The sequence below is a fragment of the Genypterus blacodes genome, unplaced genomic scaffold, assembly GCF_046128005.1.
Source record: "Genypterus blacodes isolate CSIRO-AG114 ecotype Tasmania unplaced genomic scaffold, CSIRO-AGI_Gbla_v1 ptg000156l_1, whole genome shotgun sequence".
Classification (NCBI taxonomy): domain Eukaryota; kingdom Metazoa; phylum Chordata; class Actinopteri; order Ophidiiformes; family Ophidiidae; genus Genypterus; species Genypterus blacodes.
In genome coordinates this window covers 11,381,752-11,400,749 of record NW_027466957.1, presented here as the reverse complement: position 1 = coordinate 11,400,749, position 18,998 = coordinate 11,381,752, and the positions used below count along the sequence as shown (strand labels likewise).

At 45.6% G+C, this 18,998-nt stretch overlaps 3 protein-coding genes across 4 annotated transcripts; 2 read left to right on the top strand and 1 right to left on the bottom strand.

Moving 5' to 3' along the window:
• Nucleotides 1-358: 358 nt before the first annotated feature.
• Nucleotides 359-3,784, bottom strand: wnt1 (wingless-type MMTV integration site family, member 1). The gene is made up of 4 exons (XM_076166711.1): nt 3,684-3,784; nt 1,388-1,641; nt 942-1,207; nt 359-850 (listed from the first exon to the last, which is right to left on the bottom strand). Exons 1-4 carry the CDS (start codon nt 3,782-3,784, stop codon nt 359-361), a joined length of 1,113 nt encoding a protein of 370 aa, XP_076022826.1.
• A 3,271-nt stretch (nt 3,785-7,055) lies between these two features.
• On the top strand, nt 7,056-9,218 carry wnt10b (wingless-type MMTV integration site family, member 10b). Its single transcript, XM_076166710.1, has 4 exons — nt 7,056-7,129; nt 7,715-7,977; nt 8,151-8,593; nt 8,709-9,218. The coding sequence occupies exons 1-4, from the start codon at nt 7,056-7,058 to the stop codon at nt 9,207-9,209; spliced, it is 1,281 nt and encodes a 426-aa protein (XP_076022825.1). The 3' UTR covers nt 9,210-9,218.
• A 5,929-nt stretch (nt 9,219-15,147) lies between these two features.
• On the top strand, nt 15,148-16,240 carry arf3a (ADP-ribosylation factor 3a). 2 transcript variants are annotated; one of them, XM_076166755.1, is made up of 4 exons: nt 15,148-15,295; nt 15,383-15,493; nt 15,722-15,846; nt 15,939-16,240. In XM_076166755.1, the coding sequence occupies exons 1-4, from the start codon at nt 15,148-15,150 to the stop codon at nt 16,098-16,100; spliced, it is 546 nt and encodes a 181-aa protein (XP_076022870.1). In that variant the 3' UTR covers nt 16,101-16,240. The 2 variants fall into 2 exon arrangements, with proteins under 2 accessions (XP_076022870.1, XP_076022871.1); XM_076166756.1 differs by lacking the exon at nt 15,383-15,493.
• Nucleotides 16,241-18,998: the final 2,758 nt, after the last annotated feature.

The window sequence follows — 18,998 nt, the reverse complement described above, 5'->3', positions numbered from 1 at the left end:
TATTCCTATGCATCCACAGTGTAAGCTCTTGAGGAACATTGATGGTCTCCATTCTACGTGTATGGTTGCTGTGTTTAAGTACCATTTCATACTAGAGACCTGGTAAGTGAACATCAAATAGCTCCAGAATGCTACAACTTCCAAAAAACAACGTCAAAGTGACTGAAATGTAGTTGAATCGTCAGCATATTACTTTAAGAGGAAGGAGCAAGCACACATACTCCCTCAATACCCTGTTGATATATTTGTGCCTGAAATGTCCCTGTATCAGTTTACCCGCCTTGAAGCTTTTCAACGAAAGCTCTAAACGTCTCAGCCAACTACCTGTTACGCTAAGAAGTTCATACATCAGCTGCGATCATAGACACTGGTGTAACGTTCGTGTGCTGGTGCAGTTCAGACAGCTGACGTGACAGCACCAGTGAAATGTGCAGTGGCACCGCTCGGTCACGCTTTCAGTCCGGGTCTTATACCCGCGTCCACAGCACAGCAGCTCGCATCCGTCTAGAGCTGGAGAGGAGCTGTTGCACGTTCTTCCGGATGTTCCCAAAGTGCCTGTTTTGCCATTGTAAGAGCAGAAGTTTGGCGATTTCTCAAAATAGACCAGGTCCGAGGCTGAGGGGGGCTTGTGAGCTGAGTTTTCGGGTTCTAGGTGGCGGGGGTCTGCCCGGTGAGAGGCGCGGTTGCTGCCTTTGTTCGCGTAAACAACTCTGGACGCACCGTCGAAGCGGTCCTTCAGGAAGTCGCCAACAGTGCGGAAGCTGGGCAGACGCATCCAGCAGGTACGCACAGTGCAGGAGCCCGACATGCCGTGGCACTTACACTCCTGACGCATCTCTGAAGACACTGTCTGAAGAGAGGAAGACCCACATCACTGATGAAGGATTTGCTGAGAAAAAGTAAATCACATAGCTTTTCCACTTTGGAGTAACAATCCTTACCATTCTGCCTGCCTCGTTGTTGTGCAGGTTGATGAGGTAGCGCAGGTCTCGGCCCCTCTCACTGGAGTCCACAAACTCGCGGCTGAACATGCGACCGAAGTCCACATTGTCACTGCAGCCCCCCCAGTGCCAGTCTGGCCCCCCAGGACCTCGGCGTCGGTAATCACAAGTGCACGATTCAATGGCCCCTTCTGAGCAGGAGCGAGCCACAGCATGGGTCACCCCTGCACTTGTGATAGCGAATACAAATGCTGTCTCTCGGCAACCTGAAGAAACAACATCAAAAATTCCCTTCAGAACCTAATCCAGCTTTTTGGACCTGAATATGCCACTAAACTGGAAAATATTTAGAGACAAAGCCTTTTAAAATTGGCAAAAGAGGTTCCATGACATCCTGCCCAAAATTGTCCAAATGTTTCCTGGTGAGAAAGACAAGAGAGGCTCACCACGGTTGACAATTTTCCCAAATATGGCTGGGCTGTGGGTGGTCGGGCAGTTCCAGCGGCGGTTGCGGAACTGCCACTTGCACTCTTTTATTGCCGTGTGTAGACCGGCAACGATGGCATGCAAAATGCCAGGATTCTGCCGAATCAGCCGGCGCTGGCGACGACTAAGCAGTGCCAGGCTGGGGTCCAGGACCAACTGCACGTTCTTGGAATTGGTGAGGAGGTTGGAGGAGGAGGCCACATTGACAATTCCCCTGGCAAAGCACAAGGACAGAGGAAATCAGAGTCAGAAGTCTGGCAGTTCTCACATGTAACTCTTTCTCTGACCCTCTAAACTCTTAACCGATGTAACTTGGCATCTCGCAAAATGTTGTGCCTTTAAAACTTCAGCATTCCTCATGTGCTACAATGAGAAACAGTGACACACTGGGTTCCTAGAATATGAGGAGACGGTGAGTCGCTTTTTAGGCTTTTTCAAGTTTCAGGCTCAGCAAATGTAACAGGAAACTGATTTATTTTCACCTCTGGGTGCTTTGTGAATCATTTGATCCTGTCTGTGATACAATTACCTGTCTATGTCTGCAATATTTGAGCATCAGGTTATAGACGCTACGACAGTCAGATACCAGAGATGTTAGATCATCAGTCAAAAAACGTAGAAAGCCAACCTTCATGGGTTTACGTATTTGTCTGTGATCTCTCTGCTGACTTTGATTTTAATGGTTTTCTGAGCCACTTAACTGAGTGAGTGTGTGTGTGTGTGTGTGTGTGTGTGTGTGTGTGTGTGTGTGTGTGTGTGGTGTGTGTGTGTGTGTGTGTGTGTGTGTGTGTGTGTGTGTGTGTGTGTGTGTGTGGAAGGAAGGAAGGAAGGGGTCTCCAAGCCACTGAATGAGCTCCAACCCAGCAGGTTTTCCATCCTGTCATGCAATTAATCAATATCCCACATTGCTGTTAGGAAAGTGCTGGACAGGGATTGGGGTCTGATCTGAGACAGAGAGAGCATGAAGGTCTGATCCCAGCACACAAACCAGCACATACTGTACGTCAAAATGTATCTTAGGAAGACATCAAAACTAAATCAGGCCTCCTTCCCATGTAGATTAAGAAATATAATTTATAATCACTGAAGCTGCCAATATCAATTATGATTAGAATGTCAGAGAAAGTGAAAGTGAGTTGCAATGCTCTCATGTTCCAGAGCATGTTTGTTATGTTTTGGGTTTTTTTTCTTTGTGTTTCAGTACACAGCTTGGCTCGGCCTCTGCTTTATCTGCTTGTAATTTCTGGAGGGCTTTTTTTCTTTTCTGTCAGCATTCTGTACTTCACGTGTAGCTTAATGCCTGTGTCTCCTGCTAACCATTAGCCGGAAAGGCGGGTTGAGTCTTGGCCTGTTAGAGGGCTGACCCAGACAGTTGTGTGGTGAGGTTTGGGAACATTAATAATCTTCTCCTCTCTGGATGTTTGCCTCACTCCTGCGCTCCAGTGTTTTGTGGTGCCTTTTTTCCCATTGTTTTCCTGGAAAGGCCTGTTTTCAGCTGACAATCTCAGTGTGTGTAATGGAGCTGACACACGCAAATTAGTGTGTATGACAGCACAGATAAGTACAAAATCTATAATTACGCAATTAAGCCTTTCAATACAACCCTCCTCCTGTATATTATTTGACGGAAAGCTAAGAAGACCCACAGTAAACATTTCATTATTTTTGTTGTATATTTTAAAACAAAATCCTGGCCTTTTTCAGATTTAGGTCAGTGTGCATACTGAGGAATGTTGGATTTATTAGATAAAGAGGACCCTGGAAAATACCTGGTATGTGAGTCCGTTTAACCATGAAATAAATCCATATTTAATTTATCCCACATTGGACTGAAAAATGTTGTCCCGTGTTCAAACCACACTGTCCAAATGACAGAGAGGCAGGGACACACAGCGAGACAGAGGGAGTTGCTGCTGCAAATTAAGAAAGCAAAGCTCCAATCATTACTAATTTCATTCGTTTGTAGTCAAGTGTGTACTGTAATTTCCCTGGAAGGGCAATCAATTAAATATAAAAATGCTAAACAGCCTCAGCTCACTTTCCACAGCTCAAACCCCACATGCTTTAATACCATGTGGTTACTTTTGAAAAAAACAAAAAGGCTGAACAGAAGTTGTGGACGCTGCCAAAACTAACACATTATCCCGAGCGTGGAGCTTGGAAATGCTCTAAGAGTCTTTCCCACCCAAAAGCAGCGTTCAATTCGAGATGCACACACACACACACACACACACACACACAGACACGTGAACTCACCACCACCGGCCGCTGTTGTTCACGGCCCCTGTGCCCGATAGCGAAGACACCAGCAGGATGCAGGCGGCTTTCACCCCTAACAGCAGAGCCAGACTCCTCATCGCGTCTTCAATTAAAAAAAAAAGGAACGAACAGGAAAATGAAAATTTAAACTTTGATCGTCCCTCCATTAAATCTACTAAAATGTCCCTATGCACATTATGACAACAAACAAACCACCTGAAGCACTAAAGCTGTAAAAAAAAAAAAATAATAATCATCTCTATCACCTGGATTGTCATCACACATCCAGGCTGCAAGGTGCATAAATACTCACTCCGAGCCTGCAGGCAGCCCTGATTGACTGGGTTGAGTGTGGAGGGGAGACAGGTTGCTAAATGATGTCCAGGCAGGATGCTGCTGCTGCTGCTGCTGCTGCTGCTGCTGCTGCTGCTGCTGCTGCTGCTGCTGCTGCTGTCCTCTTCACTCTGTCTCTCTCAGTGATGCTCTGCACGGCGCATTGAACGCGTGGGACAGTCCCGAAGACTTGATCCCCTCGGTGACTGATAGGCAACACATTCTTCTCTTATTGAGCGCTACGAGGGGAATAAAAAAGGGATTTGCTGCTCTCATCTCCCTCTGTTTTTTTCTCTGCGCTCTCTCAATAGGATTGGAGGGAGGGATAGTTAATGCTCTTCATAGGGCGCACAATGAATAAAGAAAACACAACTGGGCAGAGGGGAGAAAGGAAAAGAGGGGGAGAGAAAGCGGGGCAATCCACCGTGTTGCGCATATTACTTGTGGAATCTCACGGTCGCCACAGCGTCGATGGTTCCCAGTGCGCCGGTGCAGTATTTGTATACGTTTCCCCACCCAGCTCCGGCCTCTTCGCGTCCACATCCAGTCCCGCAGAGAAAGCGAAGGTGATAGTCCGCCCCGGCAGGCAGGCAGGCAGGCAGGCAAGACAGGCAGACAGGCGCAGATGCTGTGGGTGCACGGAGCCTCGGAGCGCCGCTCGGAGCTGCTGTCACGGTGCAGTAACGGTTCCAGCGGAGTATGAGGCACCTCAAAGTGCCCTTATAGCCGCTGGTTGGATTAGCCCGTATACTCCCTAACCGCATCTCCTCCTCCTCTCTGCAAACACGCTCTCAACGGGCTGTGACTCACGGCGGCTGTGTGCGTGGTCGAGCCCTTTTTTTCTGTGTGTGTGTGTGTGTTTTACCAGAATTCCCTTTGCCAGCGTCCACATTTTGCTGTAATAAATCTGTTTATTCATTAATTGTATTTGGAGAAAATCTATCTGATGTCATTCAATTTAAAGATCGGAATCTGAATCCAGGACGCACACAAGAAAGTTGACTATAGAAACGTTGCAAACAAACCACAGCTGAGGGTCGTTAGTTGTCGTGTAGTTCACACCACACTCCTCTCTGGGCTATTTAAATGGTTTTTGTGTTGTTGTTGTTGTTGTTTTTCTAAAGCGGGGGAGATGAAATGCAGTCTCCAATCAGGAGTTTGATGTATGATGCACCAGGAAAGAGGGGGACGAGTAAGAATAAGAACCATTCCAAACATCTGGCCTGCAGACCTCCCTCGACGCACATGTAGCCCAGTGTAATCACAGCTTGAGCCACTTTGCGGCATCTCCATCTAACCTCAGACTCGGGAGTAAACCAAATGTCCCCAAACCCACTCCGTGTTAGTTCTATAGGGTGCACGTTTCATTTTGTGACATTTATCTGCTAATTTGCATGTTCCACATTAGTCATTAAGCGGTTGTAGGTTGAATAATCTCTCTCCCTCTCTCTCTGGGTGTGTGTGTGTGTGTCTCTTTCTCTCTCTCTCTCCCTCTCCCTCGCTTGCTCTTTTCCCCTCGGATGACAGTAAAAGGAAGTGGGCTTTTGTAGAAAGGCTTTAATGACAGCTATCCCTACGTTTATACTCCCGCCTTATATGAAGGTGCTCAAACGGGTTTCCTGGGGCAGTCATGCGACACCGAGCAGATTAGAGCTTCAATCCGGATAAAGGGGGGCCTTTTATATACAAATCAACTTCAAATCACTTTTTAAGCCACTTAGATATACACGCCAAGGCAGAATGCTAATGCACTTTTCATTGCTGCAGCTTAGGGAATGGAAGGAGATTAGATGAAGAATTGGTGTCACTATGCGAGCCGTGTGTGAGGGGGGGTTTTAACTTAATTTTATGAAAGTAGACCACATGCACCTTCTTGTCTAACAGCAGCGTCTGCTCCTATTTAAAGGGCTTGGCGAGAGGAAGAGTTTGGAATATGAGGATAGCTGCGATTTGGAGCTTGTAAATTGTGTTGTTTTTGTTTTAATTCGCCTTGTCTTGTTTCAGATGAATACAAAGATGAGACACAGCATCAATATGCGAGTCCTTCTTCGAGGCCTCGGCGTCTGCTGTTGCGGGCCTTGAATGAACGGGTTTTGTTATAACTGAACCTGTTTGGCAGTTTTTTTTTTCTTCTAACGTGCATATTCTGCATGGAGGCCTTTCTTATTATGACACCGTTAATGAATCCCAAGAGTCATTTTCCTTTCGGTTTTTGTCTCAGCGAGTGTGATAAATAATCCCCCCAAATCATTTTTAGGCAAATGTATATTGTGAAACAAAGCCGTGCCAGTGACAAAGTGAAGTTGTTTGAAACACAACAATAAGCAGCAGCCGCTCTGATGGCGGTGGGAGGCAGGGGGGGACCAGATGACTAAAAACAGTATTGTTGGAGGGCTTGTGAGCGGAGCCGCCTGCCTGCTGCTGCCTCTGTGTCGTACAGTGGAACCAGCAACGCTCCCCTCCCCCCGCCTATCATATAAAATAACTCACCCCTTTATGGAACAAAATGTGTTTGACTTTCTATAGGTGAACTTTGAAATACGTGTGTGTTCGTCCTGGCAAAGGAAAATGAAAGAATAATTCAGCTCATATCAGGCGGACCCGCCAACATAAAGCGAGATAGTGGCGCACAATCACGCTCCCATAACATATCAGACGTGTTTATGTTGACTCCTGTGTGTTTGAACAGCGTGGCTCCGCTGTAAGCAGGGACAGATCTGTGCGTAAAAGTTTGGAGACGTGATTTTACGCGTAAACAAAAAAGTGTGTGTCCAATAAGACCGCGATCAACTGGTGATAGTTTTTTTTTCCACATTGGCCAATATTTAGCAAACAGTCGCCTGTGGAGGCATCTCCCCTCCCCTCCCCTCTGTCTCTTCCCCTCCCGCTCACTCTCGCCCCCGAGCTCCTCTGCTCCCCGTCTTCACTCTTCGCTCGGTTTGGCGGTGCATCGTTAATACTCTTCTTCAATTCTTGCTGGATACGGGACTTAAACACCAGTGTTTTAATGTCACTTCGACAAAGAGGCTTATTAAAATGGAGCTATCACACAAACTCCGTTGGGACCAATTCTTGATTTTGGCAGCGGCACTTATGTCACCTGCGTTAACGTAAGTGCACTTGAGAGCTCAGGAGAGTTGGTGATTCATGCGGTTTGTGGCTTTATTCTGCAGGTCAGAGTTGAGGGGGATTGATGTGACTGTGGTTTTAAAAACTCTTTTGCAGATTCAGTTCAAAAGTTGGATTCTAGTCTGCTTTACATTCATGACAGTTTGCCTGTCAGGACCTAGAATAATTTTGTTTAGTATAGGAATCGTTGTTCATGAAGTCATCAAAATGCATTAATGTATAGAGAATTCACTCAGATTCCCATTGTTATGATTCTATTACTTCTCATTTGGTGGTTTTCTCTCTGCCTGTGAGCCTTCCAGGCGTAGTGATCACTACATTATTCCCTGCTTCCAGCTTCATTATTGGAAACACAGAAGTAAATACATGTGCACTTGATAAAGACAGTTTTATTGCCAACTGTGTTCAGCAAATTCCTCCAGTTGAATTACATTTTCATCCTTTTCAAAACAAGTCTGTTTTTGTATTTCCAGGTTTCCTTAACTAATGCTGACATATTTCCTCTGAAATGACTAATGCACCTCTGACCAACTCCAGTGACCCCGGCTCCCTCTCCCTCTCTGCAGGGTGCTGTGTAATGATATTCTTAGCCTGAAGGTGGCAGGAGATCCAGTGCTGACCCCTAACTCGGTATGCCTGCGACTGGCCGGCTTGAGTAAGCGTCAGATGAGGATGTGTGTGAGGAGCCCCGACGTAACGGCCTCCGCTCTGCAGGGCATCCAGGTTGCCATCCACGAATGCCAGCATCAGCTCCGGGACCAACGCTGGAACTGCTCCACGGTGGAGAGCCACGGCAAGCTGCCCCACCACAGCACCATCCTCAACAGGGGTGAGAGCCTGAGCCGGGGCAAAGATGGCTAAAATGTGACCACAGTGTGAGGAAGGAAGGTGTGGGCATGAGTGTACAGACTGTGTAGGACATTCATGTGGGATGCTTTTGGCAGCAACAGCTCCTTCTGCCGCTCTGTTGTCTTTCTCTGAGCGTGTCTCTCCTGCTCTCAGGTTTTCGAGAGAGCGCCTTCTCCCTGGCTCTGTTGGCAGCGGGCGTGGCTCACTCTGTGGCCTCGGCCTGCAGCATGGGCAAGCTGCGGGGGTGTGGCTGCGAGGCCAAGCGTCGGCAGGACGACGACAAGATCCGGCTGAAGCTCACACTGCTGCAGCTGCAGACCCTCCAGAAGGGCGGGGTGGGAAACGGTGCAGCGCGGTCGTTACCCTCCGAATTAAGTGCCCACCACGAGGACCTGCCCGCCAACCTGCACTCCACCCACCTGCTCAAGCCTCTACCAGATGAGCTGAGCTCCATGCAGGAGACCTGGGAGTGGGGGGGCTGCAGTCACGACGTCCGGTTTGGGGACCGTTTCTCCAGAGACTGGCTAGACTCCCGGGGGTCTCCAAGGGACATCCACGCTCGCATGAGGATACATAACAACCGGGTGGGACGACAGGTGAATATGTGTTTTTTTAACCCTCAAATGAATTCCTCATTCTTTATGGAATAATCAATGGCATACATCCAGACTGTGTTCTAATCTGGCTGCATCATGTACCTTCTCTACGCAGATAGTGAATGACAACATGAAGAGGAAGTGCAAATGTCACGGCACATCAGGGAGCTGTCAGTTTAAAACCTGCTGGCATGTGTCCCCAGAGTTCCGTCTTGTGGGTTCTCTACTTAAGGAAAAGTTCCTGTCTGCCGTCTTTGTCAACTCTCAGAACAAGAACAATGGGGTTTTCAATTCTCGGACAGGAAATGGAGCTAGTGGGGGCACGGGGGGACTCAACGGAAGTCGACGTCGAAACATGTCCAGGGAGCTGGTGTACTTTGAGAAGTCTCCAGACTTCTGTGAGCGTGACGCATCTGTAGACTCTCCGGGTACACAGGGACGCATCTGCAACAAAACCAGCTACAGCACAGACAGCTGCGGCTCGCTGTGCTGCGGCCGCGGACACAACATCCTCAAACAGACGCGCAGCGAGCGTTGCAATTGCAGATTCCACTGGTGCTGCTATGTGCTATGCGAGGAGTGTCGTGTCACAGAGTGGGTCAACGTCTGCAAGTAGGTCGTAGCCGCCCCCCGTCCCTGCTGCCTTTACCCATCCATGACTCAAGATGGCGAGCCCGTCCCTGCCGTCCCTCCTGTAGTTTTGCTGTTTGTTTTGCTCCTTGTGTAACTCTCCCAGAGCATCTGTTTTTTTTTTTCCAGGGTCCATCATCTGGGATCTATTTTCTCTTTGTAGCCGCTGTTATTCTCAAAATGCCAAGTCAGAGATTGAAGAGGTGACTCATGTCATTTGTCTTGCCTTGGCCTGTTTAGACCGCGGCCTCTCAGCCATGAACCCACCTTCTCCGTCTCACTCAAACAAAGAAACAGCAACTACGCGGATGCATTTCTATTTAAACTGCTAAATGCTGACTCATGTTATTGTACAGTACTTGTTTATTTGAATGTGTGTGTGTGTGTATATATATAAATATTTGTAAATGTGTTATTAATATTATTGAACCGGAGCCTGTCTTTTAATTCTAGTGTATGACAGAGAGATGAGTCAGGATGTGATTGAATTTAGATCTTTAGTGGACAAAACATCTCAGCAGATAATCGACTCTTCTGGAGATCTCCAAGATATTTGCATGAGTCAGTAATTTGATGATATTTTGGACCTACGGTATATGGCTCTGCAGAAAAACACATTCTTTGGAGACAAAATCTGTCAAAACAAGGAGTGTTTCCTTTGAAAAGACATAATAGAAGACGTTTGATAGAATATATTCAAAAACAGTTTATTGTACATGCAGGACCTTTATAAATGTATGCTGAGGGGGGGGGGGGGGACGTGCAATTCACTGGACCAAAGTTTGGATAGATTGTTATTATTATTACAATACGCTTATCTAAGTCCTATCCTGAACAATTAAAACAAACTCAACATGGAAAAGCTGATGTAGAAGAAATGTTGGAGGTTAAATTTATTTTACAGCTTTATTAATTGAAGCTACTTCATCACATCGTGTTTTTTTAATGAGCTCATATCAATATTATGACAAAATATACTTCCACTTGATATTGCAGTGATGTGGTTCATGGTCGCTTTATTTTGAAAGGATGGCAAAAATTCTCATTATGGGATTCTCTGTGTTTGCAGCTTTAGGCCATTTCATCAGCGTGAGCGCTCTTTAAGAGTCTTCCCACATGTATTACACGTCAAAGTGAGAGATGGAGCTGCTTCGCTCCTGAGCTGATGCTGCACGGTGTGTGCGTGTGCGTGTGTTTGTGTGCGCACAAGCAAGTGTGTTTCTGTTGCTGTGCGAGCTACAAATTTGGGAGGTGAGAGTCGTTTTTTATGGCCACTTCATGCTGAGAGACAGACTTTTTATGGCCGTAGGATATTGTTTCCTTAAAGTATGACTTTTATTACTGGAGGGAAGCATGAAGAGAGCAGAGAGTGGGCTTGATGATACCGGTCTCTGCTGCGTGAGCATCTGAGGGGATCATCTGTCCAGAGTTCACAGGCAGGGAAGGGGCTCGCTGGAGCACGTGCTGCTGCTGCTGCTGAGACTATGTATCCTTGTTACCTGGGAGACGGACATACACGCTCACACAGAGACAAACACAAACACGCAGACACATTAACACACGCTTGCAGACGCTGACATGCAGAATTCTTGACAGACAGATGCGTTGTTGCAGGTGCAGAATCAGAAACACACAGTGCATGTGCTTCTGAACCACGCTCACACACCACTCCGGTGATTTGCACTCCCAATTCCAGACACTTTGCAGGTTTAGCAGAACGCCTGTGTCAACTCCTGATTGTTTTATGCAACAGCAGCAATCCGTCACACACATGTTGGTTGATGATCCAAACCATCTCATTCTCAATTCTCAAGGGGAAAATGCTAATTCAGTCTTGTTTTATATGGGCTTAGGTGAATCTCTCCTGACTGCTGAGGAACGGCTGCACTGACCTCCCCCCTTTTCTCCCTGTTTGGTATTGGCTGAGTGCATAAAGGAGGGACAGAGGCTGGTACAGCATGGCACGGAACAGGATTTCTGGTTTGCATTTCTTCTTTCCTTTATCGTTTCACCCTGGAGCTGCTGCAAAAAGAGAATTTCCTGTCACTGTATCTCCCATGTGTGAGACAGAGGTTGGTTGGACAGCCTGGGATTGCTTCCCCCCCCCCCCCCCCACTCACCCCCTCCTCTCTCTCCCTGCGCTCTCTTTCCCACTCTCCCCTCCATCCCTGCAGACACATGCATAGCAACGCATCAACGTTCTCCCCCCCCCCCCTTCTCAAGTAATGACAACCAGACTGGGCTGAAATTAAAGAGAGAGAGGCAGAGAGAGGAAGTTAGTGGAGATAAAAGTTCCCCACTTTGACTGACAGCATGATTATATGTATAAAGTAAGGCGATTTAGTGTGTTTAGTTGAATATAAAGATAGAGAGATAGATCTTTACCGTACGTATGGCGGAGATGCAAAAGGAGAGGACAAATGGGGGATGGAGAAGGGGGTGAATAAAGTGTACTCTGTATAAATACATGCCTCAAAACATCTGCTTCTCAACTCCCCTTTCGTTTTTGATGTGGGACAGGGAGAGAAGGAGAGCGGGAGAGAAAACACAAGGAGCCAGCTACCCAGAACATCAAAGCCCCTGCCCTCAACGCGCAGGCCCTCATTAGTTCAGCTAGCAGAACCAACGAGACTTGTGATTGTGTTTGCCGGGGTGCACGCTGGCAGACACTTCAGAGGAAAGGCTCCTTTAAGTCATAACTCTCCACCCCACCTCTCCTACCACCACCCGAGCCCGCTGTAACCCCCCTGTAACCCTCCCGAAACTCCACTCCACCCCGTAATCTGGTCCGCAGCTGCAAACATCTGCTCCCCTCTTTATTCCCCTGCCTTCACCACCGAATTGATAAACACATCTATCACAAGACCGCTGACTGACACGCGAGAGGTAAAGAGACAAATGTTGGATTCGCTCACTCCTTACCTATGACTTGTGTTGGGCCATGTGTCGTTTAATCGCACGCGGGTTGTTATGGAGATGGTTGGTGAGCAACAACGCATATGCCCACTCATGCGTTCACCTACACTCCTAGATTATGGAGGAATGCTGGACAATCATTATTACAGTTACTGCATCTGATATTGAATCATTTTAAATCTGTATCTCGGTGACTGATCAACCTGCGCCGTGGTTGATTCAGTCTCAGTCGTGTTGCTTCCTGCCACCTCATTATGTGTGACATGCAGAGGGCTGCTGCCAGGAAGTATCAGTTGGCCTCCTGTTACAGTCAGCCGCTTACTTATTCATTAAGATGATTCCTATGTTAATTATTCAAGCATGTTTGCCTCCAGACTCGGCTGAACCTCATGTTGGCTCAGTCCTTGCTCCCCTGTTAACAGCAAACAAATAAACATTCATAATCAATTTTAATCATATGCTAGACCAGTTTCTTGGAAGAAAGATGCTGTGGGTGTCACATAAACAAGACTCATGCTGTTTCAGAATGATCTTATTTCATATATAATATAGATGGACAATTAATTTCAATTTACCTCCAAAACCGCTGCCGGGTATTTGGCTAGAACAAACTTAACTTAATGAATAAAGGAAATTCCTCTGTGATATTTAACGTTTTTCACATCTTCAATGAAGTTTCCTTAATTTTTGAAAGTGTCTTGAAAATCAATCAAACCAACACAAATGGTGTCAAGCTTTTTTTTTTTTTTTTCAAGCTGAGTTGGAACTTGCAGAAATTGGCAATAGAATTACTAATATCATTTTTAAAAAAATCTACCAATTCATGCACTCAAGATAATATCGACAAAGATGGCATTGGCTTTTTGGCATTAAAGATGAATTCATAAAAAACAATTGAGACTTAAGCTTACCTGGAATTCACACTTAAATTATATTTTATTTACAAACGTATAAAGAGCGATCTCCTTTTATAAATGAGTTTTTGACCTGTAAACGTGAAATTTACCAAAATGACCAACAACTGAATCATCATTCAATCAATTTGCGCTTATTTCCTTTTCATACGTGTGCACATGCACCCCAAATACATGGCTGTGTATTGTAGAAAGAAATTATGGGTAAAAACATATACTTTGATACATTATTATCAAAAAACACACAGACCGTAGTAAATTCATTGTTAAATCCTAAATACTACTGTGCTACAACTCTTACTGTATCACCGATGCAGTATTTATGTCGTAGTGGATGGCAAACATGAGAAGTGTACGTGACACTCCTACTCTCGCGAGAACCTACACTGCTCAGCCGCAAGCCATCGCGAGACTTCCATTCAGCCCTTTCCCGAATCCAGCTGATAGCCTGCCGCTGACGGGTAAGTGGGAATGACATGCAAATGGTGAAAATGTTGAAAGATGTGCACATGTTTAAAATGTCACTGCGGCGCGTCGCCTCCGCGTTACATTAGGCAGCGTCTCGGTGGATGAATGACGGCTCGTCGAGGACACCGGGCCGGCTGGTGTTTGTCGTGACTGCACGGTGCGACTACAGCTCACAAATTGACCCGGAGATTTATTCTTCATCATCATCTTCATCCTCTCCTTCATCCACCAGTCATGCAAATATTAATGTCACAGCTGCGTTGGAAAAATGTATATTATTGAACGTCGTTTTGCTGATTTGAACGCATCGTCCGCTCCAGCCGCAGCATCAGTGAGCAGCATCTCTCCTTCATGATAATGTAAATGTGGCCGCTGCAGATGCTCGGGCTAACAGCGGTGACAGGAGCTGTGAGGGTGAAGGACCAGCATCTTAATACCCTCTCAGCACAGCAAAACCACCTTGAATTGAATATCGGTCAAGGCAAGGAGACCCTTGGGCTGTTAAAGGTTTGAAACCAAGAAGATCTACAGAAATCCAAACTCTCTCCCTCTCTCACACACATTTTAACACAGGCAGTGACAGCACAAACCTACGGTGTCTTAAAGGGAGTTTGTAATCCATTTGGCAGAGACAAATTGATGTGACCAACGAGCGTATCAGTATGAAATGAACAGAGGATGACTTGGGCCTGTAGCAAGAGGTCACAGTCACATCTTAGGCCCTTAAAGACAAAGAGCTTTATCCTTTTTGACTGTGTGAGGACCTGACATGCTGCCAAATAGTGGTTAATTAGACATCCTGCTATTCTCAATACTCAGCTATCCTCTTCAGAGTCATGGATGGCTGGAGCCTGTCCCAACAGTTTTAATAATTAAGTATAGTATCAAAAATTTTAAATTCTTTGCAAAAGCACAGTTGGACCTCCATCTGTAACTGCATTTGTCTTGGAACGAACTTAACTATGGACAAAATGTGAGCTACTGACTCAGACTTCTTCACTGTCTCTGAAGTTCACTACCAAGATGTTTACTTTTTCAGACCACTGGCCTCAAGAAACTATTTCAGAATGAACCCGTACCCTGCTGGTAAACATGAAACAAACATCCACAACCCTTTAAACGGTAGTTTTTGCATTTACATGGTTTAAGAAATACACCAGAAGACTGAAAGAGAAACAGCTACACGCACAGAAGCCCTAAGAGAATGAAGAACACTGTCCTGTCAGTCACCTCAACATCATACCACAGAACAAGAATTGACCATTAAACAGTTATTATTAGATAATCATAGGCAAACAGTGTAAAGACCACATGAAAGCTGATCCACAAAGCAGCGGAGAGGCAGATGGCGGTCGGTTGGTTTCTTGCGAGCCGTCAGAGTGTTAAGCGACGGCCTTCACGTCGGGTCAGTCGCCTGCTGAGGTGTGAAGCGTGTTTTTATTGACTTCCAGTCGTAATGAGTTGGTCATTTTCGGGTCGCTCTTGAAGAAGTGCTGTGTCTTGCTGTTGTGGTTTCGTCTTTCTAAATGTGGCTTTTTCTTCCTGCTCTGTTGCTATATATGGAAACTGCCTTCTCAGTTCTCCTCTCACAGTTCTGTTGCAGTGAGGTGAGAGCTGCAAGTCATCATGGGAAACATCTTTGGCAATCTGTTGAAGAGCCTGATCGGGAAGAAGGAGATGAGGATCCTCATGGTGGGCCTGGACGCTGCCGGGAAAACCACCATCCTCTACAAGCTGAAGCTGGGGGAGATCGTCACCACCATCCCCACAATCGGTGCGTGAGGAAAGAAGCCACCACTAACTAACTCAATCAGATTCTTAAGTAGATGAACTGATGATGCTTGATGTGTTCTCTATTCAGGCTTCAATGTAGAGACGGTGGAGTACAAGAACATCAGCTTCACAGTGTGGGATGTGGGTGGTCAGGACAAGATCCGTCCCCTGTGGAGACACTACTTCCAGAACACACAGGGTGAGCCGGATCTCCTGAAACGTCATCAGTGTGACGGATCGGACACAGGCTGACCTCAGGGCTTATACCTGACTCATGCTGGAGATGAGATCACTTACTTACACCATTGAAACATTTCTTTGTGTGGTTTAAGTGTCATTATGAACAGTTTGAGTTAAAGCGACAGGCACCTATTTCAAAAATCATTAAATTGTATAAAATCACCTGCACACTTATCTGTTCTTGCAGGCCTGATCTTTGTGGTGGACAGCAACGACCGTGAGCGTGTGAACGAAGCTCGGGAGGAGCTCATGAGGATGCTGGCTGAGGACGAGCTCCGTGACGCCGTCCTCCTCGTGTTTGCCAACAAACAAGTAAGTCTCCTCTGCAGCTGCTCTCCTCTGCATCCATGACATCATGCAGCTTCTGAGGCGTGCTGATTGACGCACCATGTCATTTTGTGCAGGACCTGCCCAATGCCATGAACGCCGCGGAGATCACAGACAAGCTGGGCCTGCACTCCCTACGCCACCGCAACTGGTACATCCAGGCGACCTGTGCCACCAGCGGAGACGGTCTGTACGAGGGCCTGGACTGGCTGGCCAATCAGCTGAAGAACAAAAAGTGAAAGGTCTAGTCAGAGAGAGGGAGAGAGAGGGGAAGAGCCTGGGTGCCAGCTCCAGCGGTAATGGTGCATCCGTTGTGTTTACATGAGAGGCAGAAAAGCTGAAAAGCTCCCACGGGGCGACTCTCAAAGGCTTTCCCCTCCCAAACTCCTCTTTTATTTCTTTACTTTCATTAAATTTGGTTGGATCTGCGGTGACCGTTTTTTATCATTTACAAACCAATGGTGTAGATGTTTAGCTAAACGACTTCCATTCTATACGCTGAATGCATAACTATCAGGATGTACAGTAATAGTCTAATGTTAATGTAAAGGCATAAGTATTCACCCTACTTTGCAGTCTTTCACTCAGACACTTAAAACTTGATATCAATTATACAGAATGTTATGAGTCTACTAGTGAAGTTGACGTACTTCTTAAGGACAGTATAGTACTATTACATACTCAAACAGTATACTGGGATGGATCAATGTAAACGTCTCATCTCCTGTATAGGGACTAAGTTCAATACTCCACACCTCAGTTTGGCTTTTATTATGAAAATTGTAGGGATTTGATTTAATTTATGAAACATGCGTAGACATTGGATGGTCCAGAATCATTTCTATAACTGTCAGCATATATTTATTTGTACATTTATTTATTGATTGTTTTGTTCTAATTGCATCACATGGTAACTCTTTCTTTACATGCATTTCTGTTCAGGCAGTCAGTGGAAACTAAAGTACTAAAGTATCTCTGTATATGACTGCTAATCTGCATGGAGACATCCCAATCCAGTCCTGGCTCATGGGCACGTAGGTAGCTTTAAGCTGCTGCAGGCCATCTCTGTAAATAAAGATGTGTTCTTAGTGGACTTGCCTGGCTTGAGAAGGGTTAAAGCTGAACCGCTCCAGATGAATGAACAGGCGCACTGTACCGGCTCTGTTAGCGGCCTACAGTGGGGAGAGTGACGCATCGGAGCATGTGACTTGCAGATATTAGGGCGCTTATACTGTTTTTGAAGGTTTTTAAGTGGGTTTGTGCAAGTAGGTGCAGCATCAAATAACTCACATTGCTCCTCATCCTGATCAAGTCTTCATCAATCAGCTCGTGTTTACTAAATCATCTGTGTACGGTGTTGCCCAAAATAATTTCTGCTGCATCATTGTTCAATGCCTAATGTCTGTTCTTCATGTATTTTGAATGGAATATTTATTTATTTTGGACCAGAAGTGTTTTAGTGTTGTTTTTATGAAGTTGCTAACTGGATCACAGAGTGAGTTTCCGAGGGGTGACTCTGTTATGAAATTTGAGAAAATAAGATGGAGGACGATAGAACTGTTGCATCATAAGGCATGTTAATACTGTAAAAGATCTGTAATAAAAGTGAATTATAATAGCCTGTTTCCTCAGACTATATTTGTTAGTCAAAATTACCGCTGCTGGTTGGTTATGTTATTGATTAAGTGTAAAGTTTACCGAACTAACCTTCTAATATGCAAAAGCATGCTTTTCTATGTCAACGCAACTGTATATATGTTTATGTAACAACAAAAGTATAGGATATTGGCGATCAAAATGGAATTGTTGTTGATATATCTGTAGATATTGGGGTCAGTGTGTTGGCAGATATGTATAACTGACATCAGCTTGTGTGTGTGATGTGCCCTTTACTCTGTTGAGTTTGGTGTGAACTTTGTTTTTGTGGCCTTACATTGCCAGTGATTGATTTCTCTTTGATAACAGGTTTGTATGTAGGAATGTGTAACATTCAGATATCTGGCCTCTGATCTGTAACACTGATGCACTCACAGTACTGTTGTGGCAAAGCGTAACATCCGTCCTTCAGTGACTATTCACAGACCTGAAGATGGAAATGATCAAAAGTATTCTACGTAACATTCCAAGTGACAATGTGTATCCAAAAATGAATTAACGGAAGCTGCATTGATTAATTGGTGGAATATAATCAAAGGTAGAATGTAAATGACACAAACTGGTGCAAAAGTGTTGAATGATTCAGTTATATCTCAATCAATCAATAAAAAGACAAAAACACCACTTTGCTTTGTCTTATTATATTAAGCTGCTCATGATGATGAAGTTTAAACTACATTTTGATTCTGATTTCAAGAGTTATTACAACTCAGCTGGCATTGAAAAGACTGATTCTGATTATTAACTCATAACATTAGTTTGGTTATTGAAACATACACAGACACAGTGTGGAGCGGTTAAATAGATTCCAGCACTTTTAGACTGTATAATCTTTCTCTTTGCCCTTTTCTAACTGCTGTCATCAACAGAAGTTTGGCACAATCCGGCAGTTTGGCTGTGAAGTTGTTCCACTCCACACAGAGTCATTTTGGCCAAACTCCGTCTGAGCCAATCAGAGGTTCATGTAGGGGAGAGTGCTGCTGTGTCTCCAGGGGTGTGACAGCAGTATGTGGGTCAGAGCTGCTCCCGGGGCCACCGGCCCCCAGGGCCCCCTGCAGGACGGGTACAATAGTAGCCCCAGGGAAGATGCCATAGCTGGGATTCCCACCCGTAACCGGGACACCTTCACCCAGGGCACAGACACACTGGCAGCAGCTCCACAATCAATTCATCAATCTCTGAAGGGAGTGGCAACTGCAAAAGGCCACAGCAGTCACCCCCACGGCTCGCCTTGGATGGGACAGGGCCACCAGGGCTGACACCAACACCGACACCAGGGAAGAGTTGTGCAATTGCCAAACTCTGTGGAAACCACAAAATAATCTGAAAATAATTACTGCAGCCTTTATAGAAGCCTGGTGACAGAGAAACTCTCTCATTCTGAATATGCATTAGTGAACTTTTTAATATCCTATTGTAGGATTGATGTAGTTTGCATTTCCTACTTCTTGTTTTATTTTGTATAGGCCTGCTTCCCCACT